At 33.1% G+C, this 19,453-nt stretch overlaps 3 protein-coding genes and 1 long non-coding RNA gene across 6 annotated transcripts in view; 3 read left to right on the top strand and 1 right to left on the bottom strand.

The window, feature by feature from the left end:
* Positions 1-6,626, top strand: part of LOC123008782 (synaptotagmin-like protein 3) — a 10,238-nt gene extending 3,612 nt beyond the window's left edge. The window contains exons 3-7 of one of the 2 annotated variants that reach the window (XM_044404791.1): positions 235-646; positions 2,961-3,006; positions 3,454-3,685; positions 5,633-6,237; positions 6,285-6,626. In XM_044404791.1, coding sequence (XP_044260726.1) covers positions 235-646; positions 2,961-3,006; positions 3,454-3,685; positions 5,633-6,237; positions 6,285-6,585 — 1,596 coding nt within the window. In that variant the 3' untranslated portion in view covers positions 6,586-6,626. Of the gene's footprint in view, positions 1-234; positions 665-2,960; positions 3,007-3,453; positions 3,686-5,632; positions 6,238-6,284 lie in introns of both variants that reach the window. The other variant, XM_044404790.1, reaches the window with a different exon arrangement.
* Positions 6,627-6,827: 201 nt separating this feature from the next.
* Positions 6,828-7,259, top strand: LOC123008644. Its single transcript, XR_006412968.1, has 3 exons — positions 6,828-6,988; positions 7,038-7,119; positions 7,173-7,259. It is a non-coding gene; the product is annotated as an uncharacterized LOC123008644 (long non-coding RNA).
* A 150-nt stretch (positions 7,260-7,409) lies between these two features.
* Positions 7,410-8,961, top strand: LOC123008643 (regulator of microtubule dynamics protein 1-like). Its single transcript, XM_044404569.1, has 4 exons — positions 7,410-7,476; positions 7,525-7,830; positions 7,885-8,029; positions 8,078-8,961. The coding sequence occupies exons 2-4, from the start codon at positions 7,631-7,633 to the stop codon at positions 8,759-8,761; spliced, it is 1,029 nt and encodes a 342-aa protein (XP_044260504.1). The 5' UTR covers positions 7,410-7,476; positions 7,525-7,630; the 3' UTR covers positions 8,762-8,961.
* A 1,285-nt stretch (positions 8,962-10,246) lies between these two features.
* Positions 10,247-19,047, bottom strand: LOC123009349 (putative fatty acyl-CoA reductase CG5065). Of its 2 annotated transcripts, XM_044405584.1 has the most exons (7): positions 18,898-19,047; positions 18,721-18,819; positions 14,344-14,710; positions 13,188-13,442; positions 11,582-12,059; positions 11,307-11,511; positions 10,247-11,258 (listed from the first exon to the last, which is right to left on the bottom strand). In XM_044405584.1, the coding sequence occupies exons 3-7, from the start codon at positions 14,584-14,586 to the stop codon at positions 10,853-10,855; spliced, it is 1,587 nt and encodes a 528-aa protein (XP_044261519.1). In that variant the 5' UTR covers positions 14,587-14,710; positions 18,721-18,819; positions 18,898-19,047; the 3' UTR covers positions 10,247-10,852. The 2 variants fall into 2 exon arrangements, with proteins under 2 accessions (XP_044261519.1, XP_044261520.1); XM_044405585.1 differs by lacking the exons at positions 18,721-18,819; positions 18,898-19,047 and adding an exon at positions 18,444-18,466.
* Positions 19,048-19,453: the final 406 nt, after the last annotated feature.

Here is a 19,453-nt window from a genome sequence, read left to right as displayed (position 1 = left end):
TACTAGAATTCTTTTTGCAACTATCGGAGATAATTTATTCTTTGAAAATTGCGTTGAATTTCTTAATTAATTTGGAATTTAAATTGAAATTATTTTGGAATTACGATAATTAAGTTGAAATTACAGGAATTAATTAAGAATAATAAATTTTTGTTGACTTTTTTAGTTGTACACATTTTTTCAAGTTAACGGCCCCTCGAAAAAACTTGAGTTTCTATTTACTTCGTGAAATAGGTAGGACGTCTGGTTGAACGTCTCGAAAACATGCGTCGCAACGCTCTGGGACGCAGCCCCTCGCAGTGTCTGCTCTGTGGTGACGGTTTTGGGATGTTGGGGGCCCAGAAAGTCCTCTGTATCGATTGTCGACGACTCGTGTGCCAAAAATGCGCCATTGAAACGTACACCAAAAGCGCGAGAAATTATTGGTTGTGTATGATTTGTGCCGAAACACGCGAAATTTGGAAAAAATCAGGCGCGTGGTTTTTTAAGAGTATTCCCAAATATATTCTTCCAGCGGAGAAGAATCAAAATTTTAGACACAGTCTTGGGAAAATTGGGAGGAATTCCAAGGGGAATTACAGGGATGAGGACAGCTCGTCGGATGAGGAGAGGAAAATTTGGACCAGGGTACACAGGAGGAATTCCAGTACGGAAAGCACCCACGGTATTTATTTAAAAAAAATGAATAACTTTCTAAAAAAAAAGCAACTTTTGAAAAAATCATCAACCCTTTTCTGGGTGACCCAGCTAGGAATTCTTGAGCTAAAATATGAAACTAGTTTCATTCTCTACACATTTCTTAAAAAATTGTATTAAAATTATATTAATTTTCTGTTTCAATTTCTATAAGAAATTCAAAATGGGAGAGTCAAAAAATGTGTTCAATTAAGTTTCTGATCAAAGAAGCCTGTGAAGTCTGATGTTTTCCGTCTCTATACATATGTTGAATGTTGTCAACTTAATTTTAAAATCCCAGCACACTTTGATAAGAAATGTAATTGAAAGCATGGTATTCTTGATTATTAAAAAATAAAAAAATATATACCAGGTGAGTCAAGTTTTATTTGCAAAACAATTACGAGTATGAGAAAATAAGAATAAAATGCCAAGTAAAAATATTTCGACATTTATGTATTCATATCTCGTAGAAAACTAATCATTTCGTGCATATTTTTTTCAAAATATACAGGGTGCGCCAGAACTCGCGCCCCAGAGAAAAATGCCATATAATGTAAGATACCAGGAACATGAACAAAATGTTAAAAAAAATTATCTATAAAAATTTCGAAGTTATGAGAGTTCAATGTTATTTGTGGCTTTTATTGGCAAAATTTTTGTACCTTTACTAAATAATTGTAAAAAAAACATATACAAGATCGTCAGGATCATTAAATAGATATAAAAAATGTCAAATGTCAATATTTTTTGACAGATTTTTTACGTGTTCTTGGTATATTATCTTAGAGAAAATTTTCAAGTAAGGAAAGATACTAGGAACATGAAAAAAATGTTTAAAAAATTCTATCTGTCAAAAAATTTTGACATTTATTTTTGACATTTGAGAATTTTTTATATCTATTTAATGATACTGATGATCTTGTATATGTTTTTTTACAATTATTTAGTAAAGGAACAAAAATTTTCCCAATAAAAGCCACAAATAACATTGAACAGAATTACAATTTAGGATACAACTTCCTTGTTTCCACTTTTAATAGCCTATAGCAAAAAAACTTGGAAAATTATTTTTCCAACAGAAATAAATAGAGTCAAAGTGCAAACTTTAAACCCTCATAATTTCGAAATTTTTATAGATAATTTAGGCAACCAAATATACACTTTCAAAATGAAACGGCAATTTTTGGAATTTTATTTAAATTTTATTTTTTAAAAACAATGCAGCCTCCACATCGCCCTAATTTTTGCACAAAAAGCACATTTATGAGTTTTTCACAAAATGCAACTTTGTAAAACAATGAAAAAAATGATTTTTTATTACAATAAATCGAAAAATTGTAAATGCCCCCCTAACCAAAACTAAGTTCTTATAACTCCGAGTTTACGCTTTTCGATAGATAATCAAAAGCAGAATCTGTTGTTTTTTTTTAAATCTATGATTTCCAAAAAATGCGTTCAAAATTTTAACAAACCAAATTTTATTTGTCAACATTTAAACGGTAATTATGACACAAAAAAGAAACACAATCGTATCAGCTTTAAGAAAATATAGTTATAATTTTAAAATAATTTTCTTTGTAATTATTGCCTTCATAAAATAATGATTAAAAAAATTAAAATGCTTATAAAATGTGATCGTATTTTGGAAATAAAATTTTGTTTGGTTTTTGAGTTACGCGATTTTTTTTCAAAATAGCAACTTATACAGGGCGATATTTAAAAAACGGGAGGCGCTGTAGAATTTTTATTTATGGCCCGATTACACAAATTAAAAAAAAAATAATTAAATGGCTTCTAATATAGTATAAGCTGACAAAATTAATTTTTTTCTAAATGTCATAATTAAGTATTTTAGGCAATATTTTTTAATACTTAGAAAATATTGTCTTAGTACAGACATGTGCCATATATTCTACTTTTGCAAAAAAATATTGTTTAAAACAATTATAAAGTAGGTACCAAAAAACAACTAAAATTTTGCCAAAAATCGATAGTTTCAAAATCGTTTCATGCACAAACTATAAGTTTTATAAATATAAAAATCGAGTTTTTTTATGAAAATTGCCCCCCGTGTGCCGCCACTGGTAGACACAGTAAAAAAGTTCCTAGAACTCGAAAAAGTACAAAAACAAATACCACGTATGTCTCTAAATCGGCATTGATTATTGAAAACCCCGTAATAGCAGCCTATTAAAAATTGATAACACTAAACGCACCCTCTATAATTATATTGGACTGTACCATATTTTTATAAAACGATCCTATTGTCGGTTTTTCCACAGATGGTCACGAGTCCGTCCAAGACGTTGCCACGATGTCGACCCACAAGTGAGTTTTCACTATTTTTTATTTACACACACAAAAATAGCTATTTTACGGACTGATTCAAGTGAGTTTTTTTCGGCTGTTTTAAGTACCGTGCGATCAAAAAAAAATTAATTGGAGTAGGCGGTAATTAAAGTCCTTCAGATGGCAATCCTGATTTTTGACATCAAATATCAACGGAAACTTTGACAAGTTTGCGTTTTATTTATTTTGAGTGAAATAATGTTCACTTTAGAACAGAAATTTTTTATTGTTGCAAGTTATTAGAAAAATGCTGTACAAGACGAAAACGGAGAATGGTCAAATGTAGAGTATTAATCGTCGCCTACTCTAATTTATTATTTTTTTTGATCGCACAGTACTATTTTTTTAATTTTTAACTACTATTTAACATAAAAATGTAGTTTGTAACATAACTAATTTGGATAATATTTTCACTAATTTGTAAAGAAGACAATCCAGCGCTAGCGAATCCCAACAAACCAAAGAACTTGAGGCTTTAAAGGGCTTAGGATCTATGAATTTAAGCGAGACAAGTTTCAAGGATCAAGCAGAGGGATCCGAGTTATCCCGGAGGGAATCCACAGTTAGCAGATCCTTATCAGAGTGGAATTGGAGCGATAGCAGGAGCGAGGATAGAGTTTCACCGAGTACTTCGAGTGTCAGCAGCAGCATATTTAAAGTGAGTATAAAATAAAGTATCGATTTGAGGCGAGGACATGAATTATCGACTCTAACAATCAATTTTTATCTAAATTTAGACCGAAAAGGATGAAACATTCAGTATTTTTAACGAAATTGACTGTTTTCATCGCTAATATGCAAAAAATATAGATTTTTTTATCAAAATTTGGATCAAAAAGGTTAAATAATTCAGTATTTTTATTAAAAACAGTTTTCTTCGCTAATATGTATAAAAAAATATAGAATGTAAACTTTAAATTTCCAAAAAATCAATTTTATGTAAATGCACAGTTAATTTTCTTTTGATTTTTGAGTCCTGCAAAATTTATTTTTTCTAAAATAGTCCGTAAAGTACTACTTTACCGAACTCATACATCAAATTGTTCGTAAAGTTGACTGACAAAACAGTCTTCATATTGTGTAATGTTGGTTGGACAGCTTTTTTTTGTTTGAAATTTATTTTTTTTTCTCCTTTTCTAATATTTTAATTATTTATTTTTCTAAAAAATTGCTTAATTAAACAATTTTTTATCAAAATTTAAACCAAAAAAGTTGAATAATTTAGTATTTTTACTAAAATTTATTGATTTCTTTGCTAATATGTAAAAAAAAAATTGAAGCTAAACTTTAAATTTCCGAAAAATCAAATTTATGTAAAAGCACAGTTTTTTGAGTCCAGCAAAATTTATTTTTTCTGAAATAGTCCGGACTCATACATCAAATTGTTCGCAAAATTGACTGACAAAACAGTCTTCATATTGTGTAATATTAGTTGCATAATTGTCATTTTTTATTCTTTTCTTTGAAATTCATTCATTTTTCTTGAAATTGAAACGGCCTTATAAGCGTAGCTTTTAATTCAGGTGGCCTTGCGTTTTGCTATGGGTTTTGCGTTTCAATTAAACTTTTAAGTAATTTGTAATTTATTATTTTCAAATATAAAAAAAGAAAATAATATTCTAGTAAATAGTTGTGTTACAAAAACAAATTAAAAAAAAGCTTCATGACTTAGGTGTACTTAATAATTTTTTAGACAATGTAAAATCGTAACAATTAGGATGCGAATGAGGTTGTAGGACTCTATCCCGTTTTTTCATGTGCCCAATTTTTGGTGGTCTACAGATATTTGGGTACTTTTGGAGTGAATAAAAATTAATGCTTTTTGAAGGGTTTTAGGCCTTTTTCGGTTATCGACTTTTGGGAAAACAGCTAAATTTGTGGGATTCTAACCTGTTTTTAAAGACGTCAAATGTCCTGGTCCAGAAGTAACATTTTATATACTACTACTATTTTAATAAAATTACTAAATTGTCCAACCATTTCGATTTAAATATAAATAAAAAAATTGTTTTTTTTAAATAAAATGTTACAAAAAGAAAAAATAAAAAGAGAAAAAAAAGAATAAAAAATGACAATCATGAAACTAACATTACACAATATGAAGACTGTTTTATCAGTCAACTTTTTCTTGATGCAGAAGTAACATTTTATATGCTACTTAAAATTAACTGTTTTCTTTGCTAATATGTAAAAAAAATAGAATCTAAACTTCAAATTTCCGAAATAATCAAATTTATGTAAAAGCACTGTTTGTCATTTTTTTTTTTTTGGTTTTTAAATCCTGAAAAACTATTTTTTTCCAAAATAGTCCGTAAAGTAGTACTTTTTACTTGAAATCGTTCGTAAGATTGAAAAAACTGTGTCAAATTATGTAATGTTGGTTGAAGAGTTTGCCCCTTTTTTTTTAAATTTATTTAATTTTTCTTTTATCCTTTTATTTTTCCTGTGCTACTACTTTATTTATTTATCTTTGTAAATAATGTACAAGTAAACACAATAAATGATAAAGTTTACAAACGAATGAAGCGAGTGGTTATATCAAAACTTAAACATATTTTAATGAATTTATTTTCATTTCTTTCTGTTATTAAAAAAAAATTCTCAGAGCATCCTGGAAGAGCATAAGCCTTCCGACCACTCCCTGGGTACCATCGAGCTCTCCCTCTCCTATGACCCCATCACCTCCACCCTCCACTGCACCGTCTACCGTGCCAAAAACCTCATACCCATGGACATCAACGGCCTTTCCGACCCCTTCTGCAAACTCAACATCCTCCCAAACGCCAAACCCTCCACCCGTCTCCGCACCAAGACCGTCCACAAGACACGCAACCCCGAATTCAACGAGAACCTCACCTTCTACGACATCTCCGAAACCGACCTCTCCAAGAAATCCCTCCACATCCTGGTGGTCGACGACGACAAATTCGGACATGATTACATGGGTGAGACTAGAATCGGACTAGCCAAACTTAAACAACAAAACACAATCTACGTTGCCGCCTCATTGGAGGAAATGAGACAGGAGCAAAAAGGGCCACTCCCAACACCGGAATTGAACCAATGGTTCGACGATCTCTGGTCACGTGGACAAATTCTCCTCTCGCTGTGCTATAGTACGAAGAGAAGGGCGTTGCTTGTGATGGTTTGCAGGTGTGCCAACTTACTACCGATGGATAATAACGGGTTTTCGGACCCTTTTGTCAAATTGTACGTAATGGAAACACCCTGTATATGTGACGATTTATTTATTTCAGGCAATTACGACCAGATCCTTACCACAGGAAACATAAAACTTCCATTAAGTGGAAAAATCTAAATCCGGTATATAACGAGGAATTCGCTTTTGAGACACGCCCCACTGAGTTGGCCACTCAAAGTCTTTATATCACAGTCTACGATAAGGATTATGGCAAAAGTAACGACTATTTGGGGGGCTTGATTGTGGGGGGCACAGGATCGAAGGGCTCAAGGTTGAAACAGTGGCTAGATATGATTAGATATCCCGATCATAGACACGAAGCTTGGCATAATTTAACCGAAGAAATTCTAGATTGAATTGTTATTGGACCAAATTGAAATAAATTCAAAGCTTTTCACATGTGTTTTTTTATGAAACTTTGCGAATAACCCCCGTATACTGGTAAAAAATTATTGACAATTGAAAATAAATAATTATTTCTGATTTCTTTAATGTATTAATAATGTTTCAATCATTATTTTTACAATTTTAAACAATATTTTTTTTGTTTAATAAATAATTTAGTAACAAACCTGACAACACAAAAATCCCTAATCAATCACAATGGCGCGCTAATTTTTTAAATTCAATGACATTGTGCCAAATCTGAAATAGAATTTTGTACTTGAACGTACTTGAATAAACAACAAGCGCAATTAACCGACGATGGGAAAAGGGCCTAAAGGCGGAAAAGGAGCCCCACCAAGTGGCCAAAGTGACGTAAGAAACAACACTATTTAACTTTTCCCAAATAATTTTGCAATTTCAGCAAAAAAAGGGGACGCAAACTACTAAAGCAGCCGATCAAAAGACCGCAAGTACCCAAAGTACCCAAAAAGGGGGCAAAAAAGGTAATCAAATTATGCAACTTTTGTGACATAAATTAATGACACTTTGCTTTCAGGTGGCAAAAAATAAAATTTATTATTTATTCAATTTTGTGTATTTTCACGTCTTTGTAATGCAATAAAAGTAAGAAATAATTGTTAAATTCGTGTTTTTATTCAAAAAAATTTGACAATTCAACTGTCATTTCTTGCAATTGGGCCAGTTCCGGTTTAATTTGCAAAAAAATAGCATTTCTTCAATTTTAAACGTATTTTCACGTCTTTTTCACACAATAAAAGTAAAAATTGTTAATTTCGAGTTTTAATTAAAAAAAAAATTGACATTTGACATTTTATCTGTCATTCCGTGAAAACGTCAACGTAAGTGCCCCAATTTCGGGCCGATTCCCGGCCTAATTCTCATTCCAGGTGTTTTAAAACGATGTGTGTCGCCTAAGTCGCCCCCGGGATTGTCTCGAGTCATGTTTGGACCAGAATTAGAAACCTAACCTCACTTGCCGAGAGCCCCCACAAAATGCCACTACCGCAGAACGTGAACGTGATTTTGGGCGCCGGTGTGTTTGGGATCGTATGTGCGGCCACACTTTACGTCGTCGAACGTTTTAAACAAGACCGGAGACGCCATGCCATGGCCAAAGACCTCGCCCGTTTGGATAACGAACTTTCAGTCTTACGACGCGAATTAGACAACCTTTTAGCAGCGCAACGACAAAAGTATTTCTATAATTTAACGACAAACAGTCAAACTGAGTTTTCGGGTGTCTTTAGGGGGCTAAAACGGGCTAAAAAGACCAAGAAATCGGAGAGTTTTGCGTCTTCGACCACGACGGAGGACTACTCATCGGCGGTGGATGCGGACAGTTCTGATTTGGAGTTTTACGACGTGAGCGACGACGAGGGGGCCACGTCCACGGTAAACATGGGGGGGTAAACAAACTCAAAAAAAGATTTAATTTTTCAGGATTTAACCCAAATTGATTCAGTTTTGGATGAAGGCAATGTAACCGAACTCGAGACGTGTCTCCAACAGTTGCAAACCTTGCGTCTGGAAGCCCCCGACAACCCCGAATTGTTGTGGAGAGTTGCCAAAGCCCATTATCGCTTGTTTGAGAAGACTGACCAGCAACAGCACCTATTTGAAGGCGTTGAGGCTTGCAATGCAGCCCTAGGGCTGCGCCCTGAGCTCGCTAATGTCCACAAATGGTTGGCAATTTTGTTAGGGTCACGAACCAAATTCCAGCCCCTCAAAGACAAGATTCTTGACGGTTTGAAAGTCAAACAGCATGTGGAAGCAGCGTTGCGTTTGAGCCCCCATGATTCGGTCCTACACCACATGCTGGGGCGGTTTTGTTACGATATGGCGGCGTTAAAGTGGTATGAGAGGAAAGTAGCGACTGCCATTGCTGCAGATTTGCCCCAATCGACGTACGAGGAGGCTTTGGGGCACTTTGAGGAGGCTGAGAGGCTAAATAAGGACGAGTGGAAGAAGAATTTGTTATTTATAGCTAAGTGTAAACTTAATATGGGGCTAGTGGAGGAGGGAGTGTGGGTTTTAGAAAAGGCAAATGAAGTCAAGACTGATAATGGGGCCGATAATGAAGATGATAAGGAAGTCAAAGAATTGCTTAAAAAACATGCCCGATAATTTTAGGAATTTTTAATTTGTGTAGTTGGTATTGTGCGATTTTAATGGGGGGCAAATGGGGGTTTTATTGTTTTTTACTACTTTTTAGCATTCCGAAATACACTCGTTATTGGTTTTGTCTATTTTTGTAGTTTTAAAAGTTAATTAGATGTAAAAAACAGTTGAATAAAATACAATGTAGGGAATTTGGCTATTGATAATCCGCATTTTTGACGTTATAAATGACCAAAATAAAACAAATAAATGAGAAAAACTCACCTTTTTAGTGGAAGTAGACGCAAGAAAACAATCAGTTGCTTGAACCACACTCATGGCGGCAAAACTGACAAATCGAAAATCCCCAAATTCACTTGCACTTTTGTTTTTCACATAACTGAAATAAAAAACACTGAATAGTATTGTTTTAAACAATAATTTCATATTTATGCTATCATTGCTAAATACACACGTTATTGATTTTGTCACGTTTTGTCTACTTTTATAGTACTTAATTATATTTTAAAAGTTATAAAATTAGATGCATAAAACAGTTGAGGAAATTTGTTTTGAATCTTAGCTGTAGTACATAATCCTCATTTTTGACATTTCTTTATTAGCAAATGACCAAAATAAAACAAATTAATTAAAAAAACTCACCCCTTTAGTAGAAGTGTCGAACGCTCGAAAAAACCACTTCCTAGAACTGCATTCATGGTGGCAAAACTAACAAATCGAAAATCCCCAAATTGACTTGCACTTCTAACTTATTTTTCATATACATAATTGTGTGATTTAAAAACACTAAATACTCTTATTTTAATCGATAATTGTATCTTTATTAGGATTTCTGCCAGCGCAAAATAATCAAGACTTGCAAAAGTTTATTAACACCATCCGATTTGTCAAACCGAAATATCCCGAAGTAAAAGTTAACGGAGGAAGTCAAATGGGGGTTTTACTGTTTTCTGACACTTTTTTAGCATTACGTAATGCACACGTCATTGGTTTTGTAGCATATTGTTTATTTTTGTAGCGATTTTGTAGTTTTAAATGCCATAATTGATGTAAAAAATAATTTAGGGAATTTGTTTTGAGACTTGACTATTCATTTTTGATATTTTTTCATGTATATATTAAAAAAAATTAATGAGAAAACTCACCTTTTAGGAGAAGGGACGATTAAAAAAATCACTTGCTTGAACAATCTGTGCTTGAACTACACTTATGGCAGTAAAACTGAAAAATCGAAAGTCCCCAAATTCAGTTGTATTTATTATTTCTCTTTCTTATAATTGGGAAGTATAAAAAACACTTAATAGTGTTATTTCAACCCCAAATTTCATCATTGCTAGGCTTTGTGTCCGGTCAAACTACCAAGACTTGCAAAAATGTATTAAAATCATCCGACTTTGTCACCAACTATCAACCCGAAATATCCCTAATAAAAACATGAAAAATTTTTCACATCATCTGTATTTGAGTCGAAGATTGGAATAAAGCACCAAATAAACAATATCTAATATTTTAATTCAATTCGCTTAAACAGAGATTTGTTTTATTTCATAATAAAAATTAACAATTACATCATTTCAGTGGAAAACAAGCAAATCATCGTCAAAAATTGTACAATTTTCTCCTACACTCACTAGATATATCTAAATCATCATGATTTAATTTTTTAAGTTGGCAAAACTTTAAACCTGTTATTCAAGAACCACAAATATAAATAATAAATAATTTTATTTACGAACTAAGCGATCCCTTTAATTCACTATAAGACTAGTACAATGGTAAAAATAACAAATAAATAAACCACGCAACATTTTCACTTAAAACCAGGAATTGTAATTTTCCCCCGGCTGAAAAATTAAAATTCCCTAAGAACCGTTGTTTCACTTACACAGCTGGAATGAGCTTCAATCGAATAAAAAACGAAGCAAAACCATAAATGTATCAATCAGCGTCGCTTTTCCTTCCCACTTAATTACATAACATACAATTATCTACAATACACTCACGACACACGATAAAATAGGGGAAAGTGGGACCAATTTTAGTGAAAAAGAAAAGCGTCACGTCGCGCCGCGTCGCGACACCCTACCTAATTATTATCTATACAAATGGCAGCATTCGGGCTAAGTGAATGAGCAGTCTGAGGGCATTACCCCACAACTGCCGCAAGGGGGCGTAACGCAATGTTAGAAAATGCCACATGCACATCACCGACGCCACCTGCAGGCATCTATAGAACCAATAAAGACGCGACACTTGGCGTCGGGCGGTTGGTATCGATGATGAGTCCTCCTTGAAGATGAAACGTCGGATACCAAGGACGTAATCCTCGACATACTGTTCCCAATCGATTTTCGCCACGTCGAAACAAAACTCTTCGCGGTCTTTCTCATTCAAATGTTGACTCAAAGTGCGGACATTCTCATCATCGAAATGCCATTCATTCATTGTAAAGTACTCCAAACAGGTCGCTGCTTTGCACAACTTATCCTGGATCCGAACCATTCTGTAAAAAATTCATTCAATTTTTTTTTCTCTCAAATAAAAAACTCACATTGGTTTCCCTCCAGCCATCCAAACTAAACCATCCATTATATACGCCGGTAACCAATGTAATAAATACTTATTGATTGTATTCAAGGTACGAGACGCCGTTACTGTCCCATCAGGGTACCACGTGACGTCCGAAAATGGGTGTTTCCTCATGTACTTGAAGCACAAACCAACGAAATGCTTCCACGTGATTGGCCTTCTCTGACCTAATGAAAAAAATTACAGCACGAGCCGCGTAGCGGCGAGTCCCTTAACACAAAAAATGTAATCACTCACCTGTGCTGCAATTATAAATGGGCATATCTTTCGTTTTGGTCGTACCGATGCGCCACGCCGCCACCAACATCAAATTTATCACCATATCAACCGGAACTAAATCGGCGATTTTTTCCGGATCGCATAACATCGTCCGGAAGAGTCCTTTTCCAGCTGCTGCAATGATTCCGGTTGGTCCATTCCAATTATCAACCCAGCCTTTTAAAGGTCCACCAAAACTGCATAAAACTATACTGGGTCGTACAATAACCAATGGTAAATCGCCTTTGTTTTCTTTCAACCAACATTCAGCTAATGCTTTAGTAAATGTGTAAGTATTGGGCCGATTTCCAACCAGACGTGATGTTAAAGAATCAAGAAGGCTTTCATCCAGACAATCAACCAATGAGGTTACTTGATCCGGACCCATAGGTGGCGGGTAGATGGTCTCTTTTACTTCACTACGATCGCAATTGCAGTAGGCGGTGGATACGTGCACCTGTCAAAAGTGTCAAATGTCACATGATTCAATTTTTTTGTGGAACGGTACCACAAATTATGCGACCCAAATTTTAAAAAACCGTTTTAATTGACAATAACTCAATTTTTGTGCAATATGATGGTGTTTTTTTATACCGGTTGATACTGGAATGTTTTGAGTCACAGGATGAGTAATAATTTAACACTTGAATATTCAGTAATTGTAGAAAATAAAAATGACAAAACAATTTAAAATTAAACTCATATCCAAATAAATATAAAAAAATTATCATTAAACATTTTTTTAAATAAAGAAAAAAAATTAAACCTTTTTAAACAAAAATATTTAAATAAACACAATTAATAATTCAATTACAAAGTTTAAAAAGTGATGTTTTTCAAACAAATAATTCGCTTCGATCGTTTTATTTTTATTCTTTTAGTCTGAAAATGCCAATTAAATCTCTGATCAAGGTGTGCTGTGACTGATATTCAGTTGGCAACAATGAATAATGTAAAGACTGAAACAGCTATAAGTAATGTTTATGTTTTTTGTCTTTATATTATTCAATGTTGCCAACTTAATTTCAAAGTCACAGGCCACTTTGATCAAATTTTTAATTAAACACACGTTATATCCTTGAAAAGTATTTAAGATGATAGAATTTAAATAATTTTAACCATGTGCCAAATTTTTATACAATTTAAAAAACCACTTTTAAAATATTTATCTGTATTCATACTTTTAGCGACCCTGTATATAAAAAAATATATAACGTGCCTTAACTAGAACTAACACTCTGTAGATATATAAAATAAGCTAAAAAATGTTTTAAGAATCAAATAAACAGAATCTCATAAACAACTTTAAATTTTTTAAAACCATTAGCAATAAAATTACTTGAAAATGCATAAAGTAAACAAGCTTTTTTTCTACAATATTTATTCCAATTAAATGCCACCTGACATAATCAATAATATGTTGGCAATAAAAATCTTTAATCCAATTAAAAACTCATCTTCATTCACTTTTCCACATTGTTAACGTTTTCAAAGAAAACTTTGATTATATAATTTAAAAAAAGAACTTGTTTACCATGAATCACAACTTGTTTCCTTCATTGGCAATAAAAAAAACAATACTCACCAATGCCTCCAAATTCGTCATCCTTTTACACAACTCAACTAATCTTTGCGTCCCCAACATATTAATTGTCACCGATAATTTCAATTTTTCGTCAAATTTTATCGTTGCTGCACTATGAAATACAATATTGACGGTTCGAGCCAACATTAATCTGTCATTTGAACTTATCGCCAATTCGGGCTGTGTAATATCGCCTTCTATGGGTAACACCTTGTGCAGATCCGATGGACGGCTCTTCCGAATCGGATCAAACAGCTAAAAACACAAAAATAATGTATAGGGTGACCCCAAACAATAGCCCAAAATAACACCAATGCATTGATCGGTTAAAAATAAGAAAAAAAAACTTATATAAACTAGGGCCAATTTTGCTTACTAAGAAAGATACGGCAGATACAGACAAAAAGAGATATACAAAACAATAAACAGGCGACTCCAAAAAGTGTTCTAAAATAACACTAGTGTATTAATCGGTCAGAAATACGAAAAAAGTCGATATAGTTAAAAAAAAAAGGCTTACAAAACAATATACAGGGTGACTCCAAAAAGTGTCGCAAAATCACACGGTTGTATTAATCGGTCAAAAATAAGCAAAAAAACTTATATAAACAAAGGCCTAATTTTGTTTCTAAAGGGAGATAGGGAAGATGTAGACAAAAAAAAGATATATAAAATAATATACAAGTGACTGCAAAAAGAGTCCTAATATAACACCAGTGTATTAATCGGTCAAAATTAAGAAAAAAAATCATATAGTCAGAAAAAGCTTACAAAATAATATACAGGGTGACTCCAAAAAATTTCGAAAAATCACACAGTTGTGTTAGTCGGTCAAATATAAGCAAAAAAGTTTATATAAACAAAGGCCTAATTTTGCTTTTTAAGATTATACAGAGGATATAGACGAAAAAATATATATCAAATAATATACAAGTGACTCCAGAAAGTGTCCTAAAATAACACCAGTGTACTGATTGGTCAAAAATTAGAAAAAAGATTACCTAATCAAAAAATAATATAGAGGGTGACTCCAAAAAATTTCGCAAAATCACACGGTTGTGTTAGTCGGTCAAAAATAAGCAAAAAATTTTATATAAACAAGGGCCCAATTTTGCTTGTTAAGGAAGATATGGAGGAAAAAAGGTATATGACTTACCGGTGAACACAGTAGCAGTTTCAGCCTTTCGTGTGCATCTTGTCCCTTTTTGGGCCTTATCAGTAGATAGATTTTGGCGACTCCTGGACACGACCTGAGCAATTTTTCAAGTAGTACTTTTCCCATGAATCCTGTTCCGCCCGTTATAAAAACAGTTTTGCCATTGTAGAACTCGGCAACAGTTGTGTGCGACGAACAAACTCCGTTTTGTATAGCAGCCATTTCGTTTCTTACAGACACCATTTAGTAAAAATTCGAAAAATCGTCCAACATTTAATAGGAAGTCGAAAAAAAATTTGTGCTTTATGGAAGAGTATAGTGTTTTTTTTTTCACGTTCAGTTCATTTCTTTCTTCTTCGCTGTGATTCTGTAAACGACAACGACACGACTAAGATTCTTCTTCTATTTTAGAGTGAAAAGTGAGGGGTTAGTGGGCTATGGAAGTGGGTCGAGTGAATCACAACATCTTCTAGAAGGTCAATGTCTTCCGTTAGAGTCGCTGCACTCGGATGGTCGCATGCATGGCCCACTAAACCGGTAAAAAATACGCGATACGGACACGAACGACGCCAGAACTGAATCACATTGAATCCGCATTGAGGTGATATAAACCACACTCCCACCCAATACCGGCGAATTACAAGGTTTTCCATTTGATAAGGATTAAAAACAAAAGACACTTGACGTAATGAGTAAAAGTTTGTTTTTTTTTTGACTTATTCGAAATACGAATTTTAGTGAGATTTTCAAACCGGTTGATTGTGCAGTGGCCTACTAGATGCAGTGAAACGGTGTTTTCACTATGGAAAGCAAAACTCGAAAATAATCGGCGACATTAAAAAACAAATATTTGAATTAGGTGATAAGAGACGAAAGTGCGTGAAAAGTCGTCTTATTATTATGTAATAAAAATTAAATAATAAAAGATAAACTAATATTGAGACCCAAAGACGACGTTTCTACTTTATAAAAATTAAAAAACATGAACAAAAAGCACCGAAAATTTAATAAATATAATACAGGGAGTTTCACACAACTTTACGAGGCTTCCGTCTAATGTACCCACATATACAAAAGTCACATGCCAGTATTTGTCAAACTAATCGTTGTTTCATTAATAGTCATAAACTGCTGTTTTTCAGAAACAATTAGTTTATCTACCTTAATCACTAACTAACTAAAAACGTGGTAATTTTTGAAAGGGTGAACAAACAAGAGAAGATTATCCAAATATTCAAAATATGTAATCGAGTTCGTATCGGAAATGGATTATTGATTGCATATTACAGGCGCCGGCCTCGTAAAATTATGTGAAACACCCTGTATAAATTTCGACAAAACCTCATAGTGTAGTTTTGACAAAACATTTGCGAATCAGATAGTGTAAGGTCTAAAAGAGGGGAGCAAGCGGCAAAGCCGCGAGCACCCTATAATTTTTACTTTCTACACAACATTTTCGAATCCAACAAGATTTGATATCAGCTTCTAGTTTTCTTAACTTTTTTCTGAATGAAAACTAATTTTTATTCATACTTATTATTTGTCTTGCTTAAATTTCAATTGCAAACATGCTAATTAAATATCTGATCAAAGTAAGCTGTGACTTTGAAATTCAAGTTGAATAATGTAAAAACTGAAACTGTGAAGTAATGTTTATGTCTTTTGTCTTTATTTTAATCAGAAAACAATTATAAAGTAATATTTTGGCAATGTTTTCCAAACAAAAACTTGTAACTCGCTTCGTTCGTTTTAGAAGCTAATTTTTTATTTTGTATTTTTTATCTTTCAGTCTGAAAATGCCAATTAAATCCCTGATCAAGATGTGCCATGACTGGTATTCAGTTGGCAACAATGAATAATGTAGAGACTGAAACTATATAGTAACGTTTATGTCTTTTGTCTTTATATTATTCAATGTTGCCAATTTAATTTCAAAGTCACAGGCCACTTTGATCAAATTTTTCATTAAACACACGGTATATCCTTGCAGGTTGAAACTTGAACAATATTTAAGACGATGGAATTTAAATAATTTTAAACATTTAAAAAACTGTTTTTAAAATATTTAGCTGTATTATACTTTTAACGACCTGTATATAAACAAAAATATACAAGGTCTCTCAACTAAAACTAACACTCTATAAGCTAAAAAAATGTTTTAAGAATCATATAAACAGAATTTGGAAAATACATATAGAAAAATTTTAATATACAATACCGGTGATTAGGTTATTTACAAAGATAAAGTAAAAAAACAATAAAAAAGCAAGAGTTTTAAACTCCGATACGAGCCGCGTAGTGGCGAGTTGAAGAATAAATAATTGCTTTATTGGTCTTCTGTAACAAGTGTTTTATACAATTTTTTTCTATGCGCTTTTTATGAGGTTTCGGAAGAAATCAAATTGTGAATTTAGTTGGTGATACGCAACAGTGTTGGAAAATTCAACTCAAACTGACATTTAGTATTGTGTGTAATCTGAAAATGGTAAGGATATTGAAAACAATTTAGGCATTGTCACCAACATTAAAAAAATAAAGTACACCAGACTGTTAACGCACTCTGAAACGCTATAAGCGCACCTAGACGAGTTCTTTAATAATATTATTTAAAACCAAAACATAAAAAAATATTTTTATTAAATTTTACAAGTGACAATCCATGGCGAAACTGATGTAAATAAAGGTGAAACTTGTTCCGATACCAAGAAAATGTTATCAATATGTACACATTTTTTCAATTAAACATTACAAATGCATTTGTTTCGCTTACTTAGTAAAATAAGAATAGAGTAGAGTCTATAATTTTCTTTTATCGGTTGTCATGTATTTCTCATAACGAAATATTTGTTTTCACGTCTTCACTTCAAGTTACTTTCCCTCCTATTGTAGTAAATATATAATTCTAATAATTAAACATTGTTTATTCAAATTCTTGAAATTTAATAGTTATTTATGTATCAAGAAAGTAAACAACTATTTTAGTCCCTGGAATGACAACGCCCTCGGCTCAATTCGGTCGCCTCTGGCATTACCTACATGTTTATTCTAGAGGTGCGTGCATACAGAACTTTTCTCCCTACATCTAAATTAATAATAACATAAGAAAATAATAAATCAGTCAAATTTGTTCAATTTTAAGAGTAAAAAGCACCGCCTCCTTAATCAAATGTATCAATATCCCGCCTGGGCATTTCGTAAAAAATGCATTGGAGCAGTGATTCCGATTTTTTCTTAGTTACGGGGGTTACTAAGGAAAAACTGAATAATTTCTAATTATTAAGGAAAAATAACGCAATTAATAAATGCTGGGAAGGAAGGATACAACAAAACTAGATACGCCAGGGAGAATTGATATTATGAGATTGAACCCTTTAAGCTAAAAAACTGGATTTGTCAAAAAATTTTCCCCAGATTAAAGCGCCAACGGGAATCACTTGAACTCAAAAAATGCCCAGGCGAGAAAAGGATTATTTCTATGGAGACGGCGATGGTAAAAAGCGATATTTCATTTGTTTTATTCCCGAGGAAATAAAGTACCACACTATTTAAACTACTCTTGGTACATGAGTATTAATGTATGTGACAAAAAAAATTTATTGGCAACACTGAATTATTGATAATCCTTCTAATTTGTTACATCAGAATGTTTCAGATGACGGCTAAATCTGCAGTCGCCCGTCACAAATGAATGACAATTGTCTATAAAAATATGACGTTTGAATTTGAAAGTCAAGGTTGCCAAACTAAAATTTTAAATTTGACACCACCAGAGATAAAAAATCACAATAATTTAGTTACCCGGTAGAAACTCTAAAAAGACTATTTACATACAAATACACTTTGGAAATTATAATTAAATTATCTTTACATTGCCTAACAATACTCCAACATGCGAACATAAATATTCAAACATTCCGCACGTTCTTATGAAGGACATGATGTAATAATCGATTAATTAACGCCTTTAATTAAATTCTAAGTAAAAATCGACAATTTAATTAATTACAAGGCCACGTGCAAAAATTGCCACCAATCAAAATGAAACCGGAGATGTTACAAAGGGAGCCCCCTTAATGAAAAAATGTCAAAACTTGTCATACCGTTTGAAATTCACCACCGCAGCACTGACGTCGACTTGACATTCAGTATTTCAGCCTCCTTGAAATGAACCAAAAAAAATCCTAGTGCCTTTTTAGGCGTCGCGACGCCTCCCGCGGTGGGGATTGACGTTTCTAGGTTAGGTTAAGTTCAGCGTCCGATTATGCGGTAATTGGGCGTCTGCCAGCACCGTAATTGTATAATTAGTGAATGGGGGGCAAAGTCCGAGTTTCATTCACCGGTTTCGGGCCCCCTCCAATCGAAATACGAAATTCTTACCTAACGATGGAAGGCCGGCACGGGCGTCTTGATATTTCCAAAAAACCAACACGAATATTCATTAACACGTCGATTTCACACCAAGGGACCAAAAAGGAACTTTTACGAATTCACAGGGACGTATTAATGAAAAATTTCACTTGTTTTAGGAAAAAATCAATATAATATGACACATACCAGCCTTTAAAATTGGGCGAGTACCATGGAAAGGCGGGCGATTACAGTGACATCCGGCGCTGGTAGCGGAAATCAATTGATGATAAAGCAGAGAGCTTTCGAGCTTTTTAGCTACCGGGGCGCGTCGAAAAGTTTCACACCATTGCAATAAACTCACTTTTTACGTTCTTATTGTCGCACCTAAATTATTTTCCTTATCACAAATCAAGCAAAATTAAGTAAATATTTAAAAAACATTTAACAAATTTATCATTTAAATGGTTGGTAGCTATGCAAAAAGTAAAGTACAAAAAATTACAAGAATTCTATTTTTTTTCTTATCAATAAGCTCAGCAAATACAAGTACACAGATTAAAACAATTTATTTTGAATTTAAACACAATAAAAGTATGTTTTTTCTTCGAAATTTGTATTTTCCAAGTTGGCAAGCCTTTTTTTAGTTATTTTACAGATAATTAAAAAACAAAACTGTAACTTTGTTTTTCCTCTCACCAAACAATAGCTGGTTTACAAACAATGACAAATAATTCTGTAAAATCAGTGAGTGGTAAATGCA

Source organism: Tribolium madens, unplaced genomic scaffold, assembly GCF_015345945.1.
Source record: "Tribolium madens isolate multiple individuals breed KSU strain unplaced genomic scaffold, Tmad_KSU_1.1 Scaffold_71;HRSCAF=194;Tcas5.2_LG6, whole genome shotgun sequence".
In the NCBI taxonomy this organism is placed as follows: Eukaryota; Metazoa; Arthropoda; class Insecta; order Coleoptera; family Tenebrionidae; genus Tribolium; species Tribolium madens.
Note: the sequence above shows the minus strand (reverse complement) of the source record. Positions and strands in the feature narration are given on the sequence as shown.